This window comes from Hermetia illucens, chromosome 4 (assembly GCF_905115235.1).
Source record: "Hermetia illucens chromosome 4, iHerIll2.2.curated.20191125, whole genome shotgun sequence".
Classification (NCBI taxonomy): Eukaryota; Metazoa; Arthropoda; class Insecta; order Diptera; family Stratiomyidae; genus Hermetia; species Hermetia illucens.
Window position 1 is genome coordinate 19,793,215 of NC_051852.1, and position 23,506 is coordinate 19,816,720.

Below are 23,506 nucleotides of genomic sequence, written 5' to 3' on the forward strand. Positions count from 1 at the left end.
CGTGGACCACAAGAGAGGAGGTAAGTTGCTTCCCAAGTGGTCTGGTCTATCATCAATTGGATGCGGACTCAGGACCCCCAGCATCCTCAACACTTAAGAGTTACATTCAAATTGAAAAAATCATAAAGTAATGTCAGCGTCCACAATTCTAATACAACAATGTATCTAATATGCGCAGCAGCAACAGCAAAACACTCTGACGGTTCTCTAAAAAAAACCCTTTATTTGAATTTATAAAAACCTCCGAAGAAACATCTCCAAATTTAACAACAAACAAAAAAAAATAATGAAACATTCCTTCAAAGTTTTCATTTACTTCCTCAAAGCAATTCGCTTCAGAGGTAATACCATATTTCTAGATTCCATCTACTCCAGCATTCGTTATCCTTTTCGACATAACTTCCCATGGACACCACCATCTCCTTTGCTTTCCTTTCTGCGAGAGTCCTTCCAACGCTACATGTCTGCTTTGCCCTTTCTCCACTTTTTCTTCAATTTATCCGTCGGTTTTTTGAAACTGTATCAGAATAACTAAATACGTTGCGATTGCACCACTGAACTGAAAGGAAGAAAGGACGAAAGTTAGTGGGAGGAGAGAGAGAAAAAAGCAAATCACACAGAAAACTTTCGAATAGAACAAAAACTTCAGAAAATAGAGATGCAAATCTTAACTAGATTTAAAACTCTATTTCGTTGTGGACTGAAAGGATGGTGGCGGTGGAAAAGGATATACCGTGAGAGTAAGGGAAGGCACTTTATAAGCAATGAAGAAGAAACTAAGCAAATTTAAAACATCCACATATTGTGGTTCGCATCATTTAATGTCCGGCGATTGTATGTTACCAACAGGGGATGAAATTTGAATTAGCCAATTTAGATAATTCCCTTAATCGTCCCTTACCAAAATCAATCAATCAAAGGTACCGAAAGTCAGCTGCTCCATATTAGAGTTATGAAACTTGATTAATATGTGGGCCATTCCAGTTTGGCCAAGTAAAGGGACCCCCTCCCAAAGACACCAGTGAAATTTCAACTCAAAACATCTACTGGCTAAAGAAGGAAGGCTAACTTCTTTCGAGCACAGTTTGTTGTTCTCTAGGTTGAAGCTGCACAGCAGGCAAGTTCTGACAGCCTTTCTTAATAAGGATTTCAAAGAGCCGAGTAGGAGGGATCTGTTTCGTTGGTTCATATATCCGTTGATATTATTTTAAGGACAGTTAAGACCTGGCTAACTGGACAACAGCTAGGGATATATACCGCTTTACATCAAGAAAGGTACCAAATATGAAAGAAAACAAACCAGTAGTTGGGTAACCTACGGAGTTTTTAGCCGCTAGAGTGCACCTTCGGGTGGTGACATCCAGGATAGAAACTGTAGAAAGCAAGCAAAATTTATCTGCAGAGTAATACACAGGATAATCGATAGTTTCCAAAAGGGAAACTGTTGCAGTCTGGGAAGCAGAATTCAGTCATAGTCGAAGACTAAAAAAGGATCCAGTCATAGCCGAAGAATAAAAAATTTCCAAATGGTACTCCCGATGAAAAGTCAGTACCAAAAAGCTGTCAAATTTTTCGCAAGACTGCAAATCGCTTGGAGGCGGGATTCATTTAGCGAGATGAGTCGGAAAAGGTCGAGTACATAGTCACTGTTAATGAACAACAACGGGTAAATATTGGAGACAGGCAACCGATGCCTGAAAGAAACCAGTCATGGAAGTAAAAGGAATAAGACCCTCAACTAATGTGAATCCAATCCGATTATATCACAAAGTAGCTGCCTCGACACCATCCCAATATCTTCTACTGTGGTGGCTAAGAGGCCTCTCCACCAGGTAGCGTTGGTGGATAACAAATTTTCCAAGGAACATGTAGAAGAAACTTTCACGGATTGAAACTAAGCACCAGCTTTACAACGTCTCTAAAAACCAGATACCTCCTCCCTCCTGCGGTGAACCTATCCCATATCATTCGGGAATATCACCTGATTGTCTGCGAATACCGATCCCCCCCACCCCCCACGCGAGAGGAGATATGACAGACATCGTAGCCTCATATTTCTAGAATTCAGATGAGTGGGGAAAAAACAACAAAAACCGACAGGCATCACCCCATACCGCTCGCAGAACGCGCCATCAAGCCAAGGCACATCTCCCCAATGCTGATAACCAGGTGATAGCACACAAGAAGTAAGAAGTTGAAAAGTCCGGGATCGACAAGCCAGGTGTGAGGGAAGCTGCCACAGACCTTGGCATATTCGATATAGCAACTAAAGAGGTTTCTTGGACCTCTAGTTTCCTGGCCTGTAACTACCGAGTCGATAATGAGTTGCTCTTTGCAACCCCTTGATCCGACTCGGTAGCCCGGTAGCAGAAGCTTACCGTACGCACTAACCATTCCACTGATAATGGTCACTATGAATCTGTAGAGGGTTGGTAAGCAAGTAACCGCTATTGTGTTCGCGGGAACCAGCATCGTGTCCTTCGTAGGAATAAGTATATCATCCCCGCAGTGAGAAAGAATAGAAATTTATCCGACTTACTAATGACCTGAGTTATACTATCTGCTATCCAACCATATACACTGGTGAACTTTTTGTGCCAGAAATTCAACACCCGACCTAGACCAAGCCCCTCCAGTTCTTCAAACTGTTTATGGCTCATCAAACCTCTTCTTCGACAACTCCCGAAAAATTCATCCCGGCTTCAACCGTAATCCACTTAGTATGCTCAGCATGCTGGACAGAAGCCCCCGCCCACCCCCCAAAGTTCACCGCTTAGTAAGCCACGTCGACGTTCCAGACGAATTTTCCATCGTGGATCTTTTCGAGCACTCATACCAATAACGTGAAAGCGAATCTTCCGACCGTGTAATCTGGCAGCCATAACTGCACCACAGAACACAAGTCATTGTAATTCCAGCAGTGACATTTTGGCACACAGCTGATATGCAATTTCTTCAATAATTGCTAGGAATACATAAAGCCTGGGAATACATGGTCTATACAAAGGATCCATTTCCGAGAATTCAGCGGTTACTTCAGCAGGACTGTGAAGGAGAGTGCTTTAGCGAGTACTGAAGCCCGCAGTGCGGCGTGGTGTTATTTATGCCGCCGCCTCTATCCCCACTTGGTCACCAGTTTCCGCGATAACCTCAAGTCGAATACGTACCCTGATAACAGCCGGGTTTGTGTCCCGCTGCGCTTATTGCGGAACGCATTCGACATATTTCTGGTGCAACAAGATGCTGTACCCGCCCCGTCGTTATTTCGTAACAGGAGCGGATGATAAACAGGTCAGTCCATTCCATCCGCTGCCTACGCGAACCTGCTGAAGTGATCACCACAGATTGTACCGAAACAGCTGCAGCAGGCGGAGCAATGCTCCTAATCATCATTGCGCCTAGGCGTCGAACCGCCCACGATTAGCGGTTTCGACACCGTGTTGCCCATTACGGGAACCCCACCCAGACACGAAGTCAAAGGACTTCTGCCGGTCATCCGTACTGGACGCCAAGTTTCCTTTTTCTCATTTGTAAATTTGCATTTTATGAAATTGAAAGACAAGGGGTAGCTTCCTCCAAACTACAATTTTTAGTTTACAAAGCAGGTGGCTTTGTACTGATGAAGGAGGGGAGTTGCTCCTGAAATATATATTTACATTGAAAACTAAAAATTGGGTTTTGGAGGAAGCTACCCCTTGTCTATCAATTTTAGGCTAGACTACAAATAGCAGACAAAAATCTAACCCCTGCATTTTATACCTAACTGCCAGGTATGGTGTTAACTTCTTCAGTGAGTAATCTGCTAAACTACAAAGTTCCCGTACTTTCCTCACCAACCAGACTGAGGCTATTCATCCCTACTCGTTTCACAACCGAGCTTGGGCCCGACTACAGCGGAGTCTTATTTCCGAGTTGTCACAATCTTTTGCAAATACCGAATTTTACCTAATACTAACACTAAGTGCTAAGCATTTAGGGCCAGACGATCCTACCTACTTAAAAAGTAAAGGGGTTCTGGTGGTGGTGGCCGGTGGTAGGCAAATGGGAGAATCCGTCGCAACACCGAGAACGTATGCAGAATGTCATATGTTATTTCTGGGTGAATGGCATACACGTCTTAGCAAAGAGCTCCCCAGCACGACAAACAGTTCGACAAATTCAAATTGACAAATAGCTGTCAAAGACAATTCACGTATTTACCGTGTATCCGTGGATGCACTCTTGGTTGACTTCACCCCACTCAGAGAATTGAAAGATAGATCCATCAGGTTAAGTGGAGTTAGCCCACAGTCTGCCTTACAAACAGCCGCATTCAAGGGACTCGCCTACTCTTTACTGTAAAAATAAGCCACATCAACTACGCCCCTACCTCCGATGTCACGAGGCAGGTTCATCCACTCCATGGCAGAGTTTTGATGATGCATTCGGAATTTGGACATAGTAGTCCGTATCCGCCGCTGGATGGATACCTCGTCCACGGCAATATTCCGAATGCATAGGCCAGCGAATACATTCAATGAGTCTATTTTATTCTTCCCCGAAAGATGCGATTTCAGTACCAGCTTTACACGTGGCAGGAATTCGGACAGCAGAGCATCCTTCAGATCGAGCATGGGTTTCTTTCAGAATTCCTAGGCACTTGTAAAAGTCTGTCTCGGTCATAGCCTAGATGAGGAGGTCACCAATGCTATGTCCGGCATGCGACTCATGATGATCCAGCTGAATATTTCTACTATTCGCAACAGAGAGAGGGTCGTTAGTACCAGTTTGAAGTCATCTAAGTACATCAAGTGTTCCAGTTCACACTTAGCACGCTGACCACATTTCATTGCAAAACCATGCCCTCTCAGTAGCCAGTAGCCATGAATGGCGGTTCAATGCCATAAGAAACCAAAGGGAACTCACAGAATCCCTCTGGAAGATACCTCTCTCTACATGGATATGCTCTGATGTATCCACTGATAAGGTGGTACCCTTCCATGACTGCCGCCAAAAACTTTATTTGTTTCGGATCAATGCGATACAAATGTAGGACATCGATTAGTTAGGGTATGCGGAACGCTGCCGAAAGCCTAGGCATATCGATATAGCAACTAAAGAGGTTTCTTTGGCCTATAACAACCGAGTCGATGATGAGTTGCTCTTTGCAACCCCTTGAACCAACTTGGCGACCCTTCTGCTCCTTGGACAGAATGCTGTTGGTCTAGAATTGCGCATTGACCCTTCCATTATCATTATTATTATTATCTAGGGAGGATATTAAAACGTTGAGCATAGAGTCAAAAAAATTCCCGGAGTTGTTTAAAACATTCATGTCAGGTTGAATGACGTTCGTGCCTCAAACTAATAAACACCCATACGCACCCAAATCTATCCTGCTTCATATGCTAATTCGACATTTTTAAAGTTAAGAATCCATAAAAGGTTGCTCGCGACCAGTAAAGACAGTGGTCTACAAAAAAAATATTAGGAATGCGTTGTTCGTTCAGATCCGTCTTGGATGATCCGGTGTTCAAAACGTTGAGAATAGTACCGACTGACATCCGATCATCTATGATGAAAAACCTACCTCCCCGATCGAAGGGAAATATCCGAAGATGGAAGATGGAGAAATGCCATTAGACCTTTAGATAAGCCCCTACCATCGAGGACTGTAATTGATCTTGATGAGCTGTAATAGTAAGTGGATGACTCAATGTACATATTTATTCAATATCCAACCCAATTTACTCCATTATGTGAAAGAGACTACCTGAAGTTCTGTCTGGTAAACTCTTAGGCCAGCTAAACGGCAATAGATATAGCCTTACGTCTTCTTAATTTTTTAAGATACAGGCCCTCAAACAATTATCTGACGATCGACTTTTATGTAGTATTCCGTGACATCCCGATACATGCTCCGAATGCGACACCCTCTCAGATTCGCAAAGTGAGCTTCCTCATTCTGAGGCTCAAACACTGAAGCCATTAAGGTAATCACTTTTAGTCTCCATCCTTTGACACCTAAAACTAGACATCTTGGCATGTCCCCGAACCCTGATTGGTTTTTTTTTTTTTTTGAGTAGGGTAGGTGAATGCGTTTACGCACAGAGTGTTGGACTCCCGCCACAGCACGCTGGCGGTCTACCAACTAAACACCTCCCTGTCATCAGAGAACTAGCCTGGAACCGTTTGACACATTACTTCGGGCTAGCCCTCCCACTCTCCCGGCTTTGGGAGCCTTCAAGTCAGGGAATTCCTTTCACCAACAGGAGGGGAGGGGAGGAAGGGAATTGTTGTTAGTTCAGGGAACCCCTTACCGTCCGATCCCTCTGCCGGTCGAGTTCAATCTTCTTCGTAGTAAGAAGAGCCCGAACATAATGCGCAATACGATTCCAGCTGCCAGCGCTCTTCAGCATCTCTCTGAAAATGTTGTCTGGAGAGAGCTCCCCTGTGTCTGCATAAAGCTGCTGGCGGAGGCCTTCCCACCTCTCGCAAGAGAAAAAGGTGTGTTCAGCGTCATCCGCCACTCTATTGCAAAACGCACAATCAGGAGATCGCGCCTTCCCAACCCTGTGCAACTGAAAACCTCCATGCCCACTTAGAAGTTGGGTAAGGAACTAATCAATCTCACCGTGCGTTCTGTTCAACCATGGGTCTAATTTGTCGATGAGCCGCGCAGTCCGCTTGCCCCTTGGCTCATTTTGCCAAGAAAGTTGCCACTCGTTAAGGGTGCCCGAACCCTGATGATTTTGGCTCACATAAAATCAGTAGAAGGTTGCTCATACGTTCCTGTATAGCTTGATGGGCGAATATTTATAACGCGGCTCCCCTTGTCGACTGGACTACCCATTCGTTATGTCCCAAGTTTCTAGGATTTTATAGCGAAATTTATGTAGTCTACAGGAACAAATCTTGAACTGCCTACTTTTCTAGTGCGTGTGACAGTACAGGCTTCCCGATACAGATAGTGCGACTGTTTTTCAAATTTGTACTTTTTATCCCAGAACGGCCACTTGGGTTCCTTGTCTCCTTGTATGACAATGTCAACCTTTTCCCCACACATTCTACATAAGCCCGACCAGCCAATAACCCCAGTATACACTAGTAGCATCCATTCAAAGAGATCTGCAGACAAAATACGCTATGCAGTCAGCAGCTACGTCCAGGAAATGTGTACCACCTCCACTACTACTCAAATAGTTACCGTTTGACTATGACAGTTCCTACAGGTTGAACTGCTTCACTGCTACAGTGTAGATTCCTTCATTCCATTACAGTCCCGGATGTAACCTCGGGTAGATTGTTGCTTTCGAGGGTAGATCTCGTAATTCTGAGCACACAATATATCATACTTCTGAAGTAAAATTTTAGGCGACTGCGGAAACCTTCAGTTTTGAACTTACCAAATGTTTTCAACTTCAATATGATACCTCCTTCGTAGGTTATCTGGACAACGCTGTCATTTACCCATAGATCGTTAAGGCCAAGATACTACTATACTATTTTTACTTAAAAAAAACTGTCGAGTTATCGCCCTTTTTTGCTACTTAGGAACCTGTTGTTCACTTGGGTGTTTCTTGTGTTTCCGTTACACTTTTCTATGTGTCCCTACTTCAGCAGGTATACAAATCAGTGTCACCAACGTTAATTGCGTTTATGTCTGGGGAGTCGGTTTAGGCATTTCCTTTCATTACTCCTATTCCTGTCGCGTCTTCCAGAATAGCACTTAAGGACTCTCTCTCTCTCTCTCTCTTTGCCTTTGATAAATTCCGACAAAACATCAATTTTAGTTTCCAGCAAAGCGAAAGGAGACCTGGCACGATGAGGAAGCACACCTGTGACTACTTCCGTTCAAATGTGGGAAATTGCGTCGCCCAACAGCTTCCCTCGCTCCATTTTTGTTAAGGTATTCTAGGGATTATTGCCTGTGCTCTGTATAGACACCCCCCCCCCTTTTTAAAGCTCCTTAGCCAAAAGATTCCACCATCGAGTCACTGCCGCCCAGAAAGGTGAACCATCGTCCACCAAAGTCGGCCTTCCTACTCTCATAACCCAACAATGCTAAGGCTCCGAATCACTGTGCCTTAAGTCTCATCCTTTTATTCTCTTCAATCCATGCCCATAACAGGTTTAGAGATCGCTGGCAAGCCTATCCAAGTTGGCTATTGTAAACCGCTACTGAAGAGCTGATGCATATCAGGCAACAGTTTCACTAATCAGCGGAAAACTCTTCTTCGCCGTCCGCTTAAAGTCTTCGCTGGAACATGGGCACGACTCATTGCGGCAGGACACTACTAGGCAGACTCAAATCAGCACTGGCAATGCTGACAGACGGGTGAAAAATAAAGTGCAGAGCCTTTACCGGAACTTTGCTATCCCCAGTGAGATATCCGCAGTCGAAATTCTGGACAGACTAAAGCAGAAAATATTTGACCTCGGCCCTTTGGCACATAGCCGGCAACCTGTGTAACACCCGAGAAAAGAACATTTCTGATGGCTGTCCTCAGGTAGCTTACTTAATGATCAACAAGGTAGCTCTCCTACTGTCAAACGACAGCTGGATAATACAACCGGTGAATGTTGAACTTCCCCGAACTGCGTGAGATCGCTCGTCAAAAGCATTCTTCTCCACTATATCGAAGGTCTCCGTTGGTACATAGCAATGTACAATTGTGATGCTCCTTAGCCTGGACCGGAATTTTGTAGTCAGAATTCGATCGATGAGAACGGGATTCGTCAATGAAATCCTTTCATAAAGGCCTTCCACCATATGAACTATTCGTGATCATTTAAGCTTTAAATCCCAGAACAAAATAATAATCCCAAACAACCCTTTCATCTTTTCTTCCTGCACATCCCTTTTATCTTTTCTTTCATCGACTCCATATTCATATGCAAGCTGGATTCATATGTTTCCGTTGCAAAATCGTGCATCTTCCTCCCATTGCATAAAAATTCCCGAGGGATTACTTCAGATATCAAACTATTCTACCCCCTCGTCTAGACGTTCCCTCGTTTCTTTTTTCGCATTTTTCTAAAATGGTCTCTTCCTCCTGCTATTCTCGGCTCCATCTTACACAAAGAATATTATCCATTCCGGGTTGCCGTCAAGCCTCTCTCTAACACCAGCTATGCATAATATTTCGACGCTGCCGGCATAACTTTGTAGGTGTTATCCTGGAAGCTCTATTGGTTTGCTGTTTCCTGACGCCATTCAACCCTCCCAAATACAAAGCAGGCTGAGTTTATAATTAAAATTCCATCGATAGGTATGGCATATAAATGAAGAAGCGGCCAGGGAACGCTCGGTCTATGCAAATTGTTGGAATAATATCGGAAAGGATCAATAGACAGATGAATTGATGACTGCAGGCGAATCATTTTAAAGTGAAATAAGTCCTTTTTTTGCGAGGATAGTGCCAGAAGGGGGGTTATTCTATCCGTTGAATGGGGGAGGAATTATTGACTAAGTGTGATTTGTTAATTGCAAAGCAGTTTCGCTTTAATTACTGAGTGAGCAGAACGGCGTATTCGAGAGTTCCATTCGAAATTCATGAATCATTCAAAACCTTTTTTCAGGTAGAGTTCATGTAGGGAGAGAAAGGATTTGAAATATTTAGAAATCTATGGAATTCAAAGGATTCTTTTCGGAAAACGAAAATATTGATCAGGCTTTTATGGTAGCAGTTAAACTGAATGAATATAAAATTCCTCATAAATCCCGGAAGGACATTCAACAAAGTGTCCTGTAGCCCTGTCTACCTCTCCAAACTGAGTGTGCACTGGTATCGATCAAATAAAACTCCAAACAATAAGAAGAAATTGGACTCGTCCTGTCTCCAAACGTGGGAGGTCTGTCATAGAACAAGAAGAGCTAGGAGCCAAAAAAAACAAAAAAGTTTTCAGAGGAGCCTTATTCGGGCTATATACTGGAGTGACCTCGGATGCTACAAGCAAAGGTGGCTCCAAAAGAATCAGGAATTCAAGCTGCACTGCCAATAAAGTTGTAAGAATTAATTGAGCTTCGAACTTCGAACTCTAGATAAACGGGATCTCGTATGGATACCTCCATGCACTATGCACTGCGAATGTGGTGTGTCTCATCCAGGACTTCAGCGAGGGCCATTCGTATCAGAAGGCGATTCTCTCGCTCCCTGGCTGGAAGCTTTCTAGAGGAGCCCGACAGTCATTTACTAAATTATTTGATTATGCAATCGTAAAGATACCTATGTGATGGCACAGCGGGGATGTGAACTATCGACTGCTCCGATTGTCTGATTCGGCTCTGGTGTTTCGCCACCGGTTTGCTAGCTTGATCGGCTCCAAGTAGCATGTCTCATGAGGGCAAAACGGTGGTAGACGCGATGTCCCTTTTGGTAGCAGTTGCAGTCCGATGCACTCCTTTTGACACACCAACCCGGCGCCGTGGTTCCACCAGTTAGAAATTCGCACTCGCAAGCATCACAACGAACGCTACGCGCTTATCGGTCTGGACGAAGGGACTATCGGGCTAGTCGCGAGCGTGTTGGAGGACTGCCCCCATGTCCGACTAAAGAGGCAGCTCATACGCCGGCTATCAGTAAGTGAGGGAGTGAAGCTGAATCACTTGCTAAACGAGCTGACGTTGGACGACCGTACCCCCAGCCAGCTGCTTCGAGAAATGAGGCACCTGGTTGGGGATAAGGTCGGTTTAGAGCTTTTGAATTACCTACGGTTGCAGCAGCTCCAGAGAACACCCGCACTATCTTGGCCTGCACAAACTCGTAGCCACTGGAGGTGCTGTCCACCCGGCCGACGAAGTCCACGAGGTCGACACGCGCTTCGTGGTCGAAGCAGTTTCTAGGGAGACACGTCGGGAGGTCAAGGGCCTTAAGGTCTATTATGACTACACTTGCGAAGGCGGTCTACAAACTGACGGCGACTGTGAGTACTTTGCGTTCGTAGATAGATCTCAATCGCAGTCGTGGTCGAGGTCAGCTTCCCGAAGTGGGTGTTCACCCCGTCACACCCCGGGACCCTCATTGGCCCCAACGATTTGCTGGTACCATCGTAAATTTGGAGCTAAAGCATCTAAACGTAACACCGGATGCAATTTCAACACAAACTAGGCTCGCAGGCAGCCTCAGTGACCGCTACCCAAAACGCAGTACCACGTCATCAACACAAGCGCGGAGGTATCGGTTCTCCCGTACCCCGTCCAAAGACGCTTATTCCGCAAAACTTACTTGCGACTGGGTGCCGCGAACTCCTCTCCTATCCTCGCTTATGGATGCAGATAGGTGGACGTGAGTCTCGGATTGCGCTGAACGCTTTCATGGCGATTCGTTTTAGCGGACATTAGCACCCCCATTTTAAACGCAGACTCCCTGTGCCACTATGGGCTTTTAGTGGACTTGTAGAATAAAGCCTCTTTAAGGTCGTCAGAAAAAGTGTCCACCTGCTCAATCAACAATCTTTCGATTGTTTTCGAGGGCATTGCAACCATCGCATTCGCGCACTCCTCCGAAAATATCGCAACATTACTACTGAAAGCATCTTCTTGCAGCCCGTAAAGCACGATGTATAGGACCGCATCAATGATGTTCCCAAAGGTGCGTCCCCAATCACCCCAGAAGCTAGCTGTTGCAAAGAAAGAGTTCGATTATCATATGGGACAGGATATATGTATACCTTCCAATAGCTGTTGTTCATCTCCAGTTCACATGGTCTCTAAACCAAACGGCGAGTGTAGGCCTTGAAGGGATTACAGGCGTCTAAATTCTCTGACAATTTTCGACCGATACCCTATACCACCCCCCCATGACTTCGCGCATTCACTGACAAACTGCCGTATTTTCACAAGCTTAGTTCTGGGCAAGGCGTATCCCTGTAGCTCCCGAAGACATACCGAAAACGGCTATTTGCACACCTTTCGAACTTTTCGAGTTCACCAGAATGACATTTGCCTTATGCAATGCAGCGCTGACATTTCAGAGATTCATCCGCTCTGTCCTACGAAACTTAAACTTCCCTTTCTGTTTCGTCTACATGAATGATATTTAGGTCGCCTCTTCTTCCGAATCTGCGAACTTGGACCGTCTCGAGAGCATTTCTCAACGTTACCGTGAGGCCGGGCTCTAACGTCGAAAAATGCAAATTCGTAAAAAAGCAGGTGAAATTTCTCGACCACATAATCACCCCCGACAGAATTCAACTTGACCCAGACAAGTTTGAAGCTATCAAAAACTTTCCCCTGCCAACTATAATGAAGTATCTTCGAAGGTTCTTGGACATGTTGAACTTCAATCGTTATTTCCTACCCAAGGCCGCTAATCACCAAACGATCCTTCACGCTTACCTGTTTGGGCCCAAAACAAAAGACTTCAGCGAGGTTACGAGGTCTACTGAGGCTGTCCAGGCGTTTGAAACTGTCAAACTACAGCTTGTTGTAGCACGACATTTCCCCGGCAAGATTCACCCCTAGCCCTGTTCGTCGCTGCCTCAGACAAAGCGGTAGGCGCCGCTCTTCACCAACGGATGAACAAACACGGGCAACCATTGAGTTTCTTTTCGAAACAATTCAACCCAGCTCAACATAACTATAGCGCCTACGATTGTGAGCTACTCGCCGAAAACCTGTCCATTAAATTCTTCCGCTCCTCTCTTGAGGGAAGGCCGTTCACAGTGTTCTCGGACCACAAACCCCTTACCCTCGCGGCTGAACAACAGTCCGACAAAGCGTCTCTTCGCCAACTTCGGCGATTGCCCTTCATCAGCCAGTTTACTTCCAACATCCAGCACATGTCTGGAAAGGACAACGTCGTGGCGGACGCTTTGTCATGAATCGCGGAAGTCACAGTCCCCACCGCGGTTGATTATATTGCAATCGCCGAGCCACAAAAGGAAGACGCAGAGCTTCAGAGCCTGATGGCCCCCAAACAGAAGTTCAATGAGTTTCCTATCTTCTCTTCAAACTCCTACTCTACTACTACTGCGAGACCTCAAGCAAGGGACCTAGGTCATTTATTCCGACCAATTTTCGCTAGGAAGTATTTTACGCAGTACACGATCTTGCGCACCCAGGCATCAGGATGATAAATCTTCAAATCACTGGAAAATACTTCTGGCCGTCCATGAACAGCGACGGAAACTCTTGAGCCAGACATTGCATTCCTTGCAAGAAGTGTAAGATTACCAACAACGTAAAAGGAACAAGTTGCCTCGGCCAACCAAGCGCTTCCACACCAGACAGCTCGACACCATTGACCCTTCGCGGGGCTCGCACGGTCGTACGTATTGCTTCACAATCACCGGCAGGTTTACGCGGTGGCCTGAAGCAATGCCTCTGACTGACATTACGGCGCAATTATATGCCCAGGCCCTCTGTCGGGACTGGATCCCCCACCGTAATCAACACAACTTAGGCAATCTCCTGGGTTTCAAGTGTCACAGAACCACTGCATACAATCCGCAGTTCAATGGGATGCTGGAACGCTGGTATCGTACACTAAAGGCTTCCTTAATGGCTCGGGACGATCCGTCGTGGTCGCAGTCCTTGTATTTCATCCCCGTCGGCCTTCGCACAGCCCATCGAGAGGAGTTCGCGGCCAGCCCCGCGGAGATGGTGTACAGGAAAATCTGCGGCTACCCGCCGACCCTGTGCTGGATATCAGAGCAGGGTTAAGTAACTCTAGCATGCTACGTATGCCCAGGGACGCGGTTTCGAAACTGCGATCGACTCCTCCTTCCCGACATACGACACCGGATGTTGACACCCGCAAGGACCTCGAGGCATGCTCACAGTACCTCGTAGGATGAACGCTTCTCGGAGGCCGCTGCACCCACTATACAAGAGCCCCTTTAAAGTCCGCTTTCAACATCGATGTTCGTAGCGGCCCAAATGGATCTCCTTGTCAAGACTGAGAGCCTTCGCCGAACCGGGGGACGCTCCAAAAAAGCAAGTTCTCCACGTAAACGCATTAGCTGGATAACGTCCGGGTTTCCTCCGCTGAACCCGCACGGTTTCAGCTGGTGACGGAGTGATGTGGCGGCACGTGAGACGCAAGGAATACAACTGCATTGTCAATGGTGAAATCACCTTCGTCGGCGCACTGAACTACCACCGACGCAGCTGCCAGTCTGGCACGAGGCCGCTGAGCGCACTTCCTCCTTCTCCTGCCAGATACTTCGAAATGTTTAGAGGATAGTCTCGCAGTTCTCACTTCTTCATAGGTAAAAACCGGTTCCAGTTCCCCTTGCAGCACTTGCATGTTGAAAGGGTTGAAAGAACCGTCAACTCTCTCCCTACCACCTCTCTCACCTGTTCTCCGGAATGATGTACTTACAGGAGGGTCTGTACTGATTTCAGTCTGTAACTCGTGAAAGTACCGTCGGGTTTTCTAAGAAAGTCGAATTTCGCAGATTCAACCCTTTTAAGGACTATGCACAGCCTTGGAGTCCCTCTTTCGCCTTCCACTTCCCCACAGTACGCTCTAAAAGAGTCTCGTTTCCAACACCTAATGAGCCTCTTATATTCACGTTGTGAGTTCCGGAAATTTAACCAGGCTTCGTTCTTATTACTTTTGCAGACATGGTTCAGAAGTCACCTGATTGATTTCCGGGGTTTTTGCAATCCCACCAAGGAACACTTTTATCGCTTTGGCCTCGGGAAATAGGACAAGCCTCTTCATAGCGCTCTAAAGGTGTGCAGTTCAGAGTTTCCAATTCATCTTCTAGCACCAAAGGAATCCTTAGTCACCTAGGGAACTGTACTTTATTACCAAGAAGTTCATTGAACTTTGTTCAATCCACTTTCCTAGGGTGGTGTTTGTACTGCACACTGTTCGCCCGCAATAGTCAGATTAAATTCTAGATATCCGTGATCTGACAGTGAGACCTCGTCTAGCGCCCGCCAGTGTGTAATCAACTCTAACACTTTTAAGGTACAGATTGTTAGGTCAATTACTTCGCTTCTTCACGGTCCCACGAACGCAAGGGTGCACCCAGCATTTGCAGTCAGGAGACCAGCTGAAGTGAAGAAATCAGGTAGCTTCTATCCGCTTGGATTGCATTTTCTACTACCCCAACAAATATGTTGAGCATTCGCATCGCAATCTATTAAGAATTCGAGACCACTTGATTCTGCATACGCTACCAGATTCCTAAGCTCTTGCGTCATCATAGGGTAAAGAAGCGGAGGCAACTATGATGTTTTTCCTCTCGCCATTTATCTGATATCTCTCTGATATTTCTCATAATAGACGTAACAATCCGATCTCTTTCAGGTCGTCTCTCTTGTCCAGGAGCAAGTTGTCGAAAAGCCGAAGGTTCTCCCCATACACCAGCTCAGCAGGGCTGGCAGCAAAATCCTCGCGGAGGGCTGTAAGGTGGTAAGGCCTACGGCGAGAATGGCTGGTCATGCTCTGCATTCTCCGTCCGATGCCAACGTTCTAGCATCACATTGGACTGTAGGTAGTACACTTTCCGAACTCCGGGAAGAGACTAGATTCAAATTACATTCCTTGGTCTGTGGTGATTACGACTGGCACTCCAAAGCGCGGAATTCGCTCTCGACAGAGGGCCTCAGTATATGACTGTTCTGTTATGTCCTTCAGAGGTATTACTTCAGGCCCTCGCCTTAAGCGATCAATGATCGTGAGGCAATAAGCGAAGGGCCTACAATGTCGAGCTATACATAGTGTGGAAGCACCTTGTCAGCCTAGCTTCGCCACTACATATTGATTCTTCAAGCCATTATCCTACTGCCCGACTGTATCGGGGCGTATTGGGCGAATTGAATATGACCCTGTTCCTCAGAGTAGCTCGACGTTTTCCGTGGCTCAGTATCCTTAAACGATGGTCGAGCCATGCAACTGTCAAACTGGTCTCGCCTATCGGTCTGGTGATACCACAACAATAAGATACAGACGTTTCTGAAATAGCTTATAATTCTTAAAAAGAAACAAATGGGACTTAATTATAAAGCCCGAGGCTTGTATAATATAATTTGATATCAAAAAGGATAATGAAGAATTCATTTATTTGAACCCTGGCCAAAATCTTGGAAAAGGGGAAAAGCAGACAAAATACAAAAGTACTGAAAAAGTCGATCGATGAAATATGGAAAGGAAAGTATTGACTGAATCGAAAAGCTGCTGTCAAGAACACAAGTCGTTTTGATATATCTTGATTACGATATAACATTCATGGCTTCTCCAAGTTACTTAAGAAGCACTAAATATGCGTCCACCCCAATCCGACCTCACTTTTTCCCCAACATCTGTTACATTCTACTAACTACTTCACGTTAAACATATACTCTGGAACATAAAGAACGTTTATACACTCTCCAGCCATATTCTCGCAGCCCGTCTTGTCGTAGACAAAGGACGCTAAAAGCCCTCTTAGCCAAGTCCCGTTCTCAACAAGTTCCCAGTAATAAATCATTCGTTTTCATTTCACCCTTTCTACGTTAAAAATGGGATTTTTGCAAATCATTAAACATTAGCAAAGCGCCACGGCTCCAGTCAGAGCTAGAAGAAAACAGCCCTTTCACCACACCCATTATGAACGAACGAACCCCTTTCAAAAACGAAATTTCCGCCGAAAGGAATCTCCCTTATGAATACTTTCCCCAAACTTTCAGTCCGAGAAAAAAAGGAGAAAGTATCTATGGGTATGTTCTACTGTAATTAATCTGTTAAACAAAAGAATTTTCCTTCAGCAACGAGGGAACCAGAAGAGGCACGAAGGGAGGCACGGAGCGATATGGAAAGAAAAATGAACCCTTGCGTACATGTGTCTCTATCAGGAAAAAAAATTGCTGGAAGGGATAATACTTTTCTGGGGGTTGGAGTGAAAACGTGAGGATGCGATTGACATTTTCGTCGTGGATTTCAACTTACCGATGTAAGAATTTGTCGATTAATTGTGCACATGCCGCAAGCAGAGAAATTTGTATTGTCAGCTATCAATTGTTGCCAGAATTTTTCCATCTGAAATGAAAGGACGAATAAATAAATTATTATATAAGAAAAGAATTATTCAGTCGAGTGTGCTGAATTGAATAAGGTTGGTAAGGATATAGGTAGTCTCAGACAGACTACCGACTAAAACATCGCCCTGGAGTGTCCAGGACTCTGGCTCGGAACCGTTTGACACATTAGCCCAGGCTTGATCTACTCAGTAATAGGAGCGAAATCCCATGGATTCAGGGAACCTCAGTTATCCTGGCATCTCTGCCTTCTTCGTCTGCCTTGAGTGAAACATGTCATTAGGCTCCACGTGTCTTCGCTCTCCAGCATTGCCTCAATTATGGTGTCCAGAGACCCAAGACACCTTTCCATCGGAAGGTGATAGCGATGGCACTTCCACCTTGTGCAGAAGAATAAGGTGGGACAGGCATCATCCATCACGTTCTTGCGATAAATACAGTCGGGCGACCATGATTTGCCGATTGTATGCAGATAAGATTGAAAATACCAGTGCGCGCTACGCAGCTGGATTAGGTGATAGTCACCAGCACCTTGCTTGCGATTGGGCCACGGCCGCACGTCCTTTATGAAATGCGCGATCTATTTACCTCTCAATTCTGTTTCCCAGGATTGCTACCATGCTTCAATCGCCTTTTCTGAGCTATATAAGCCTCCGCTCCCTGTTATCACTATAGCTGGCTCCGAGACGATACGATCGGCGGATGCAACTCGCAGAGCCTCTGTCTTTGTACTTGCGCTAGGCTTATCGTAAATTTCCTTACTGAGGGAATCACCCCATATTTCGAAACAGTAAAGGAGGAGAGGAACTGAACTGCGACGCCTGCTGAATAAGGGGCCTCCGACATTGGACGTCAACCGATAAATCCCGGACATTCTAACTGCAGCCTTGTTAAGAATCTGCTCGCAGAAGCTCATCTTCGCGTCTACCAAGATACTGAGGTACTTCACAGCCGAGCTTCGACAAAACCATGGTTTCACTAACCTGAATGGAAAGGAGTATGAGAACCTTCTCCTTGGTGAGCACAACGGTTTCAGTTTTCTCCAGAGTTAGGGAGAATCCATACTCAGCCGTCCATCTGCTTACTCGCCGCATTACCATTCACAGTGTGCTACTGAACTTACTCAACCGTGCGTGCGGTAACCAATGCCGCAACATCGCCCGCGTGTCCGGCAAGATGCGATTCATCAGACATCTTGAGTCGTAGAAGACTACCGTATAAGACGTTCCAAGGGTCCGGACCGATATTACCCTCATTTTGCGCTATCCTTCCCGGGTCTCGTAGAGTAAAACACGATCCTTTAAATAATCCCTTAATATCTGCAATAGGTGACCAGGAGTATGGAAACGATTTTCCAGTGCCTCAAGCATGTCACACCACCTCACAGAATTAAAGACATTTCTTATGTCTAGTGTCTAGGGTCACAAGGACCACCACACAGTGGCGACTGTGTCCCTCAGCCAGTGATATCACTGCTTGGACCCCCTCCTCACTGGCAATTGTGGATCACCCCCGCTCTAAAACCATATTGTTTTGGTGTGTAATCTCCTGCAGCACATATTGCGTCAGTCAGTCGTGCCTTGATGTGCTTCCCAACCAGCTTCCCCGCTATATATACTGAGCAGGCAATACGCTGACGGTGCCTGTGGGTCGCCTTTGTCCAAGCTTATTACCACAAGTCTTGGAAGCTTCCAGTGGGAAAGATAAACGCCCGCTACGTTGAGTGCGCATAGTTTCAAATCTGGCTTGTATTTTTATACGAGTTTCAACACTTCGCTGGGAATTCCATCCAGTTCTGGTGGTTTTTGTCCTTCATGGACAGGACCGCCTCCTCTAGTTCCTTTGCACTATTGAGACTGCTTTCGATTTCAGACATGTAATGGGCAACCACCATAAAAAGTTTTAACGTCATTAAGAATTTCAACAGCGATCTCACCCTTCACAACGTGGTCGCGAATAACGACGCGGATTTCGCACTTGGCGAGATCTGGGTAAAGAGTTTTCAACATACAACTTCCAATTGATCCTATTTTAAAGAAGAAGAGACAAGACATTGTTGGCACTATCTGCGGTCTTGAGAGTCTCAGTACACATACTTGTAATGACATAACTGAAATGCGGGGAGCTATCCCGAAAGCCTAAAAGCATGGCGAAATTGACGACCATCCTAAGTGACAAAAGACAACGAAGAGGGGCTATCCGAAAAACCCGAAGCTCCATCGAGATGCTCTGACGGCACGTGTGTAGGTGTCATTATACCAAAATTCATATTTTCCGATACGTGGGTCCGCACCGAATCCGAGGACTCCTCTATCCCTAAATGTTTTCCCTCCTCCTGTTTAACCCCTCAAAACCCACATTAAATTGGGGGATCCTCCAATAAAATGGCCAAGGATACCAAGGCAGGGAGAGAACCTACGGAACCACGTATCGGAAAAGGCACGTTGACCATTTGGTAAATCTTCAAAATGATAAATTTTTCAGTACTTGAACCCAGTTAGAGGCTTATTTTGTTAGGGAAATTTTAGCTTTCTTCATGTCTCTGACACTCCCTAAATCAGGTCCACAGTGGCACTCATGGTCGTTACCCAATGCAACAAGTCATGCATGTAAAAGCTGTCCTTTGTGACCCACTCTCTTCATCGGGAGGGTTGTCATTGGCAACTCAATAGAAGGTCCAACAGCTGCCCGCCAAGGGGAACAGTTAATCCCACAGGTAACCGTTTTTAGAAAACACCCTCAATAGGTTCTATCAAATTGTCTCTCCGAAAAATCCGTAATGTTGACAACTCTCTTGTCTTATCAAGAGAGAAAATCAGATCAGGGGTGAAAATTAGTATCTCATTTTTTCATTGAAATATCTTTTCCTAGCCCTCAAGAAAATTCCGGGCTTCTGGAAACCCCCTTTTCCACCTCCCTCTCTTCACGTCTGCATCTTGGTAATGGCACTGAGAAACACAAAATCAAATTTTCGACTTCGAGTGGGAATATTAAAGATGTGAACTGGTAGCTTCAGCCCTGGAAGAATTTCCTGATTAAAGGTGACCCCATTAGAGGTCTGACTTGGAACATAAAATACGTTCCTGATCTTCGTTCTAGTGGGATCCTTTCGGATAACATTCAAGTTAGGTATGAGATCTCCCCAGCGCAGGAATGCCGTGAACTGCGGATATGAGACGCCTTCAATCCATTCCGTTCATCAATCTGCTTCCACGATTCAGTAGTCAGCCAGATCTTATGATGCCTGTTCCGAACATGGCCGACAACCACTCTAGAAAAGAGCATTTTTGATGACAACATCATGTTCATCAATATTCTCAGGTGGGTTAGTCAGTATATCTGCAGTTCAACCAGGAAGGTAAGTCTCCCAGAGTTGAGACTCACCTAGGTCAAAGAAGTGGTCGATTTTCAGCTCCTCAGCCATACGAGAATTAGCGGACACAACATGCAACCGAACAAAAGCGATCATCAGATTGTGATCATTTTCGAAGCCGATGTCAGTGCCTTGTAATGTACTTCCAGGAAGTCTGTCAAAAATGGGCTTCCAGGTCAAGAGAGCGCCTTGCGGTAGCCATCAGAAAAAACCTGGTATCGGAGTCGCGTATGCTAACACTTGGCTGCAGGCTTTCTTCAGGTTGCTAGCCTGTAAATGTTTAATCCTTTTAGTCACATCTCGTGACAAGCTTGGAAGAATGAGTGTATTCTCAAGTTTGAGTATATTCTAAGGCCCCTCCCCCCATAGTAAGCGTTACTAGAATGACAATGTCCGACATAACAGCGCATGTCAGAGTTAATGATAGCTTGACAGATGCGTTTGAAGCAAACGTTTGACACTGAACAAGTTATAGAAGAAGGATGTACACTAAGGAAAAGGCTCATGATTTATGATTAATGATTAATGATTAATTAATGATTAATGATTAATGATTAATGGTTATCATAAGGAGTCAACCGAGTCGCTGACTACTCTTTTCCGTGAGCCAACCTGTATCAGTTATGTATCAGAGACCCTGGTCGCTTAGTGTGCTTCTTACTATTGCGACCCGCTCCTTGGTCCAATATGAAGACCAACAAAAGATGTCCAGAAAGAAGAAGCAATAACCGCTTTCGTAGCACCGTAAGCACCTAGTGGATCACAAATAAGCAACTGCAGAGCAAAGTGGAGGAAAAACGAAACAGCTGGTGCTACCTCACGACGTGAATCAGCCCCTCGGCGTTCACTCTGTGAGTAAAATGTCACAAAAATGAACAGTACAGTACAGCCGCTCTGGAGATCGCTTTCTTACCCTGGAAGGTGGCTTGTATGGCGCTAATGAGCAAAAGGAGAGGCAACCCAAACCCTAAGCTGCGTCACGACCACTCTTTATGCTCAGCTCGATCGGCAAAGTGCTCGAAAAGTTCATTAAGGGTAGACTCATTGAAGCGATACGTGCTGCCGGAGACTTATTCCCAACACTGTTCAGTTTTAGACCAGGAAAACCCAAATTGAATGCTCTCATGCAAGTCGTGAAAGTTTTTCAGAAAGCTAAGGCCTCCTCTCAGTGCTTGATGTCAGAAACGCCTTTGATTGTGTAAAATGGAAAGACATGCTGGGCACACTAAACAATCCATTCCGGATACTATATGACCATCTCTTACGATTGTTCAAGGATTATCTGAGAAACCCTTCCCTGCTCTATGAGACCCTAAAGAGCCTGAATAGAATAGAGATCACGCGATAGTACATTCCTGGGGCTGGACCTCTGGAATGCCTCTTTCGATAGGTCGCTAAGACTAGACATACCAAAAGGGTCGCACTTGGTCGGTTATATAGATGATACTACAGGACTTTTCGCCGGATGCACAAGTGAACTGGCGCAAAGCAGACTTGGCATATTGGTGTGACAGAGTACATTGAATTTCTCCAAGTCCGATAACAAGAAGAAAGAACATCGGTGACAGGATGCAACCCTCGCGGACTCCGCTTCGGACCTCCAAATACTTTGAAATTTTACCTGGGTGGGTAACGTGACATTTTCAGCAATCACATGTCGCTCTTAAAATGGGTACTTTTTTTCCCGGAATTCCCCTCCAACGTAGAGCTTTGAGAATGTTTCTCGATGAAGTGCAGGTCCAGCGAAAACCTCAACTCTGTACACTATTTCAAAAAGATCCTTAGGGTGTTGATTTGGTCAATGCCGGAGGATCCCAAGCGGAAACCAGCATGCTCTCTGTCGATTAAGCCTTCAAAATGTTGTTTGATACGGTCCATGATTATTTTATCTAATACCTTTACGACGGTAGGGAGCATGCGGATACGCCTCCAATTGCCACACTCACAATGGATGCCTTCTTTGGAATCTTGATAATTATCCCCCTTTTCTACTCTCTGGAAAGGGTCTCGGATTTTCAAGATTTCCGTCCGAGTGAAAGTAACAGATCTGCTGTAACCGTAGATGCAGGCATGAATAACTCTGCGAGGAGACCGTCAAGTCCAGAGGCTTTCTTCCGTTTGCTTGGAGGAACAAGCCGTGGCCGCATGTTACGGTGACAAGTCCTATCAACCACAAGAGGAAAAACCTCACCGAATGTGATACGGTTAAGAACTGTAGTGAAGTGTTCTTTCCACCTCTTCAGTTTCTCGTCACCGTGGCCGACCGTTAACGTCCTTTCCAGGACCATCAGCCAGAACTTATGACACCACTTCGGGATGTGGCCGACACCTATGTAGCACCCGAGAGAAAAGCGTTTTTGATGGTAGCTCATCGATATTCTCAAGCGGGTTACTTAATATATCCCCCCTTCGATCAGAAAGATATCTCCCCCGGCCGAGCGATAGCTGAATCATACAAGCTGTCGATGCTGAACTTGGAAGTTGCAGCTCCCGAGCCCTGCAGTAAGTGGCGGACGTAACACCCAATTGAACGTAAAATACCATCAGATGGTGATCCTTTTCGAAGTCAATATCAGTACCGTGCGGGGATGGCAACTCCCATTACCTTGCAGTGCCCCTGTCCTGGAAGTAAGCTCAGTGAGAAACGCTAGTCCTGAGCAGATGGATTTGGAGTGGAAATGCATTCGACCGTCCTCGCTAGAGCCGAAGAGGAAAGGCTCATCCGAAAGTGCGCAGCAATGGTGAAACGTATGCGGTCGGCAACGTTCCTTCAGAGAAACGTCAGCAAAGGCGTCAAAAACGGACTGATGGAACTGGAGGAACTACTGGACCGCATTTCCTTTTATAGACGCACGTGGAGAGCAGCGGAAGACGATTGTAGAGCAGAAACAGTCGCACTCCCCGCTGAGAATGCTGCTTGCGTCAAACGGACCGCAGATAGCCCTCTGCAAAGTGAACAGGGGAAAAAGCGGAAAGAGGACGACGTGCCTGAAGGAGACTTTATCGAAGTAGTCTCCAAGGCCCAAAAAAAGAAGGCTAAAAAGGATAAAAAGAAACAACGGACTCCGGCGCCAGAGACACGTCTGTCCAAAAACAAGGAGGCTGCCAACCCAAAGCCAGTAGCGGAAAAAACGAGGAAACGAAGAAGGACTAGATCGTCGGCTCTGCTCATTAAGCCG

General features: G+C 45.7%; 1 protein-coding gene across 1 annotated transcript in view; it reads right to left on the minus strand.

Annotated features, from left to right (window-relative positions):
* Nucleotides 1–225: 225 nt before the first annotated feature.
* Nucleotides 226–23,506, minus strand: part of LOC119655492 (gustatory receptor for sugar taste 43a) — a 115,176-nt gene continuing 91,895 nt past the window's right edge. The window contains exons 11-12 of the mRNA XM_038061394.1: nucleotides 16,866–16,955; nucleotides 226–559 (exon numbers count right to left, since the gene is read on the minus strand). Coding sequence (XP_037917322.1) covers nucleotides 497–559; nucleotides 16,866–16,955 — 153 coding nt within the window. The 3' untranslated portion in view covers nucleotides 226–496. The remainder of the gene's footprint in view (nucleotides 560–16,865; nucleotides 16,956–23,506) is intronic.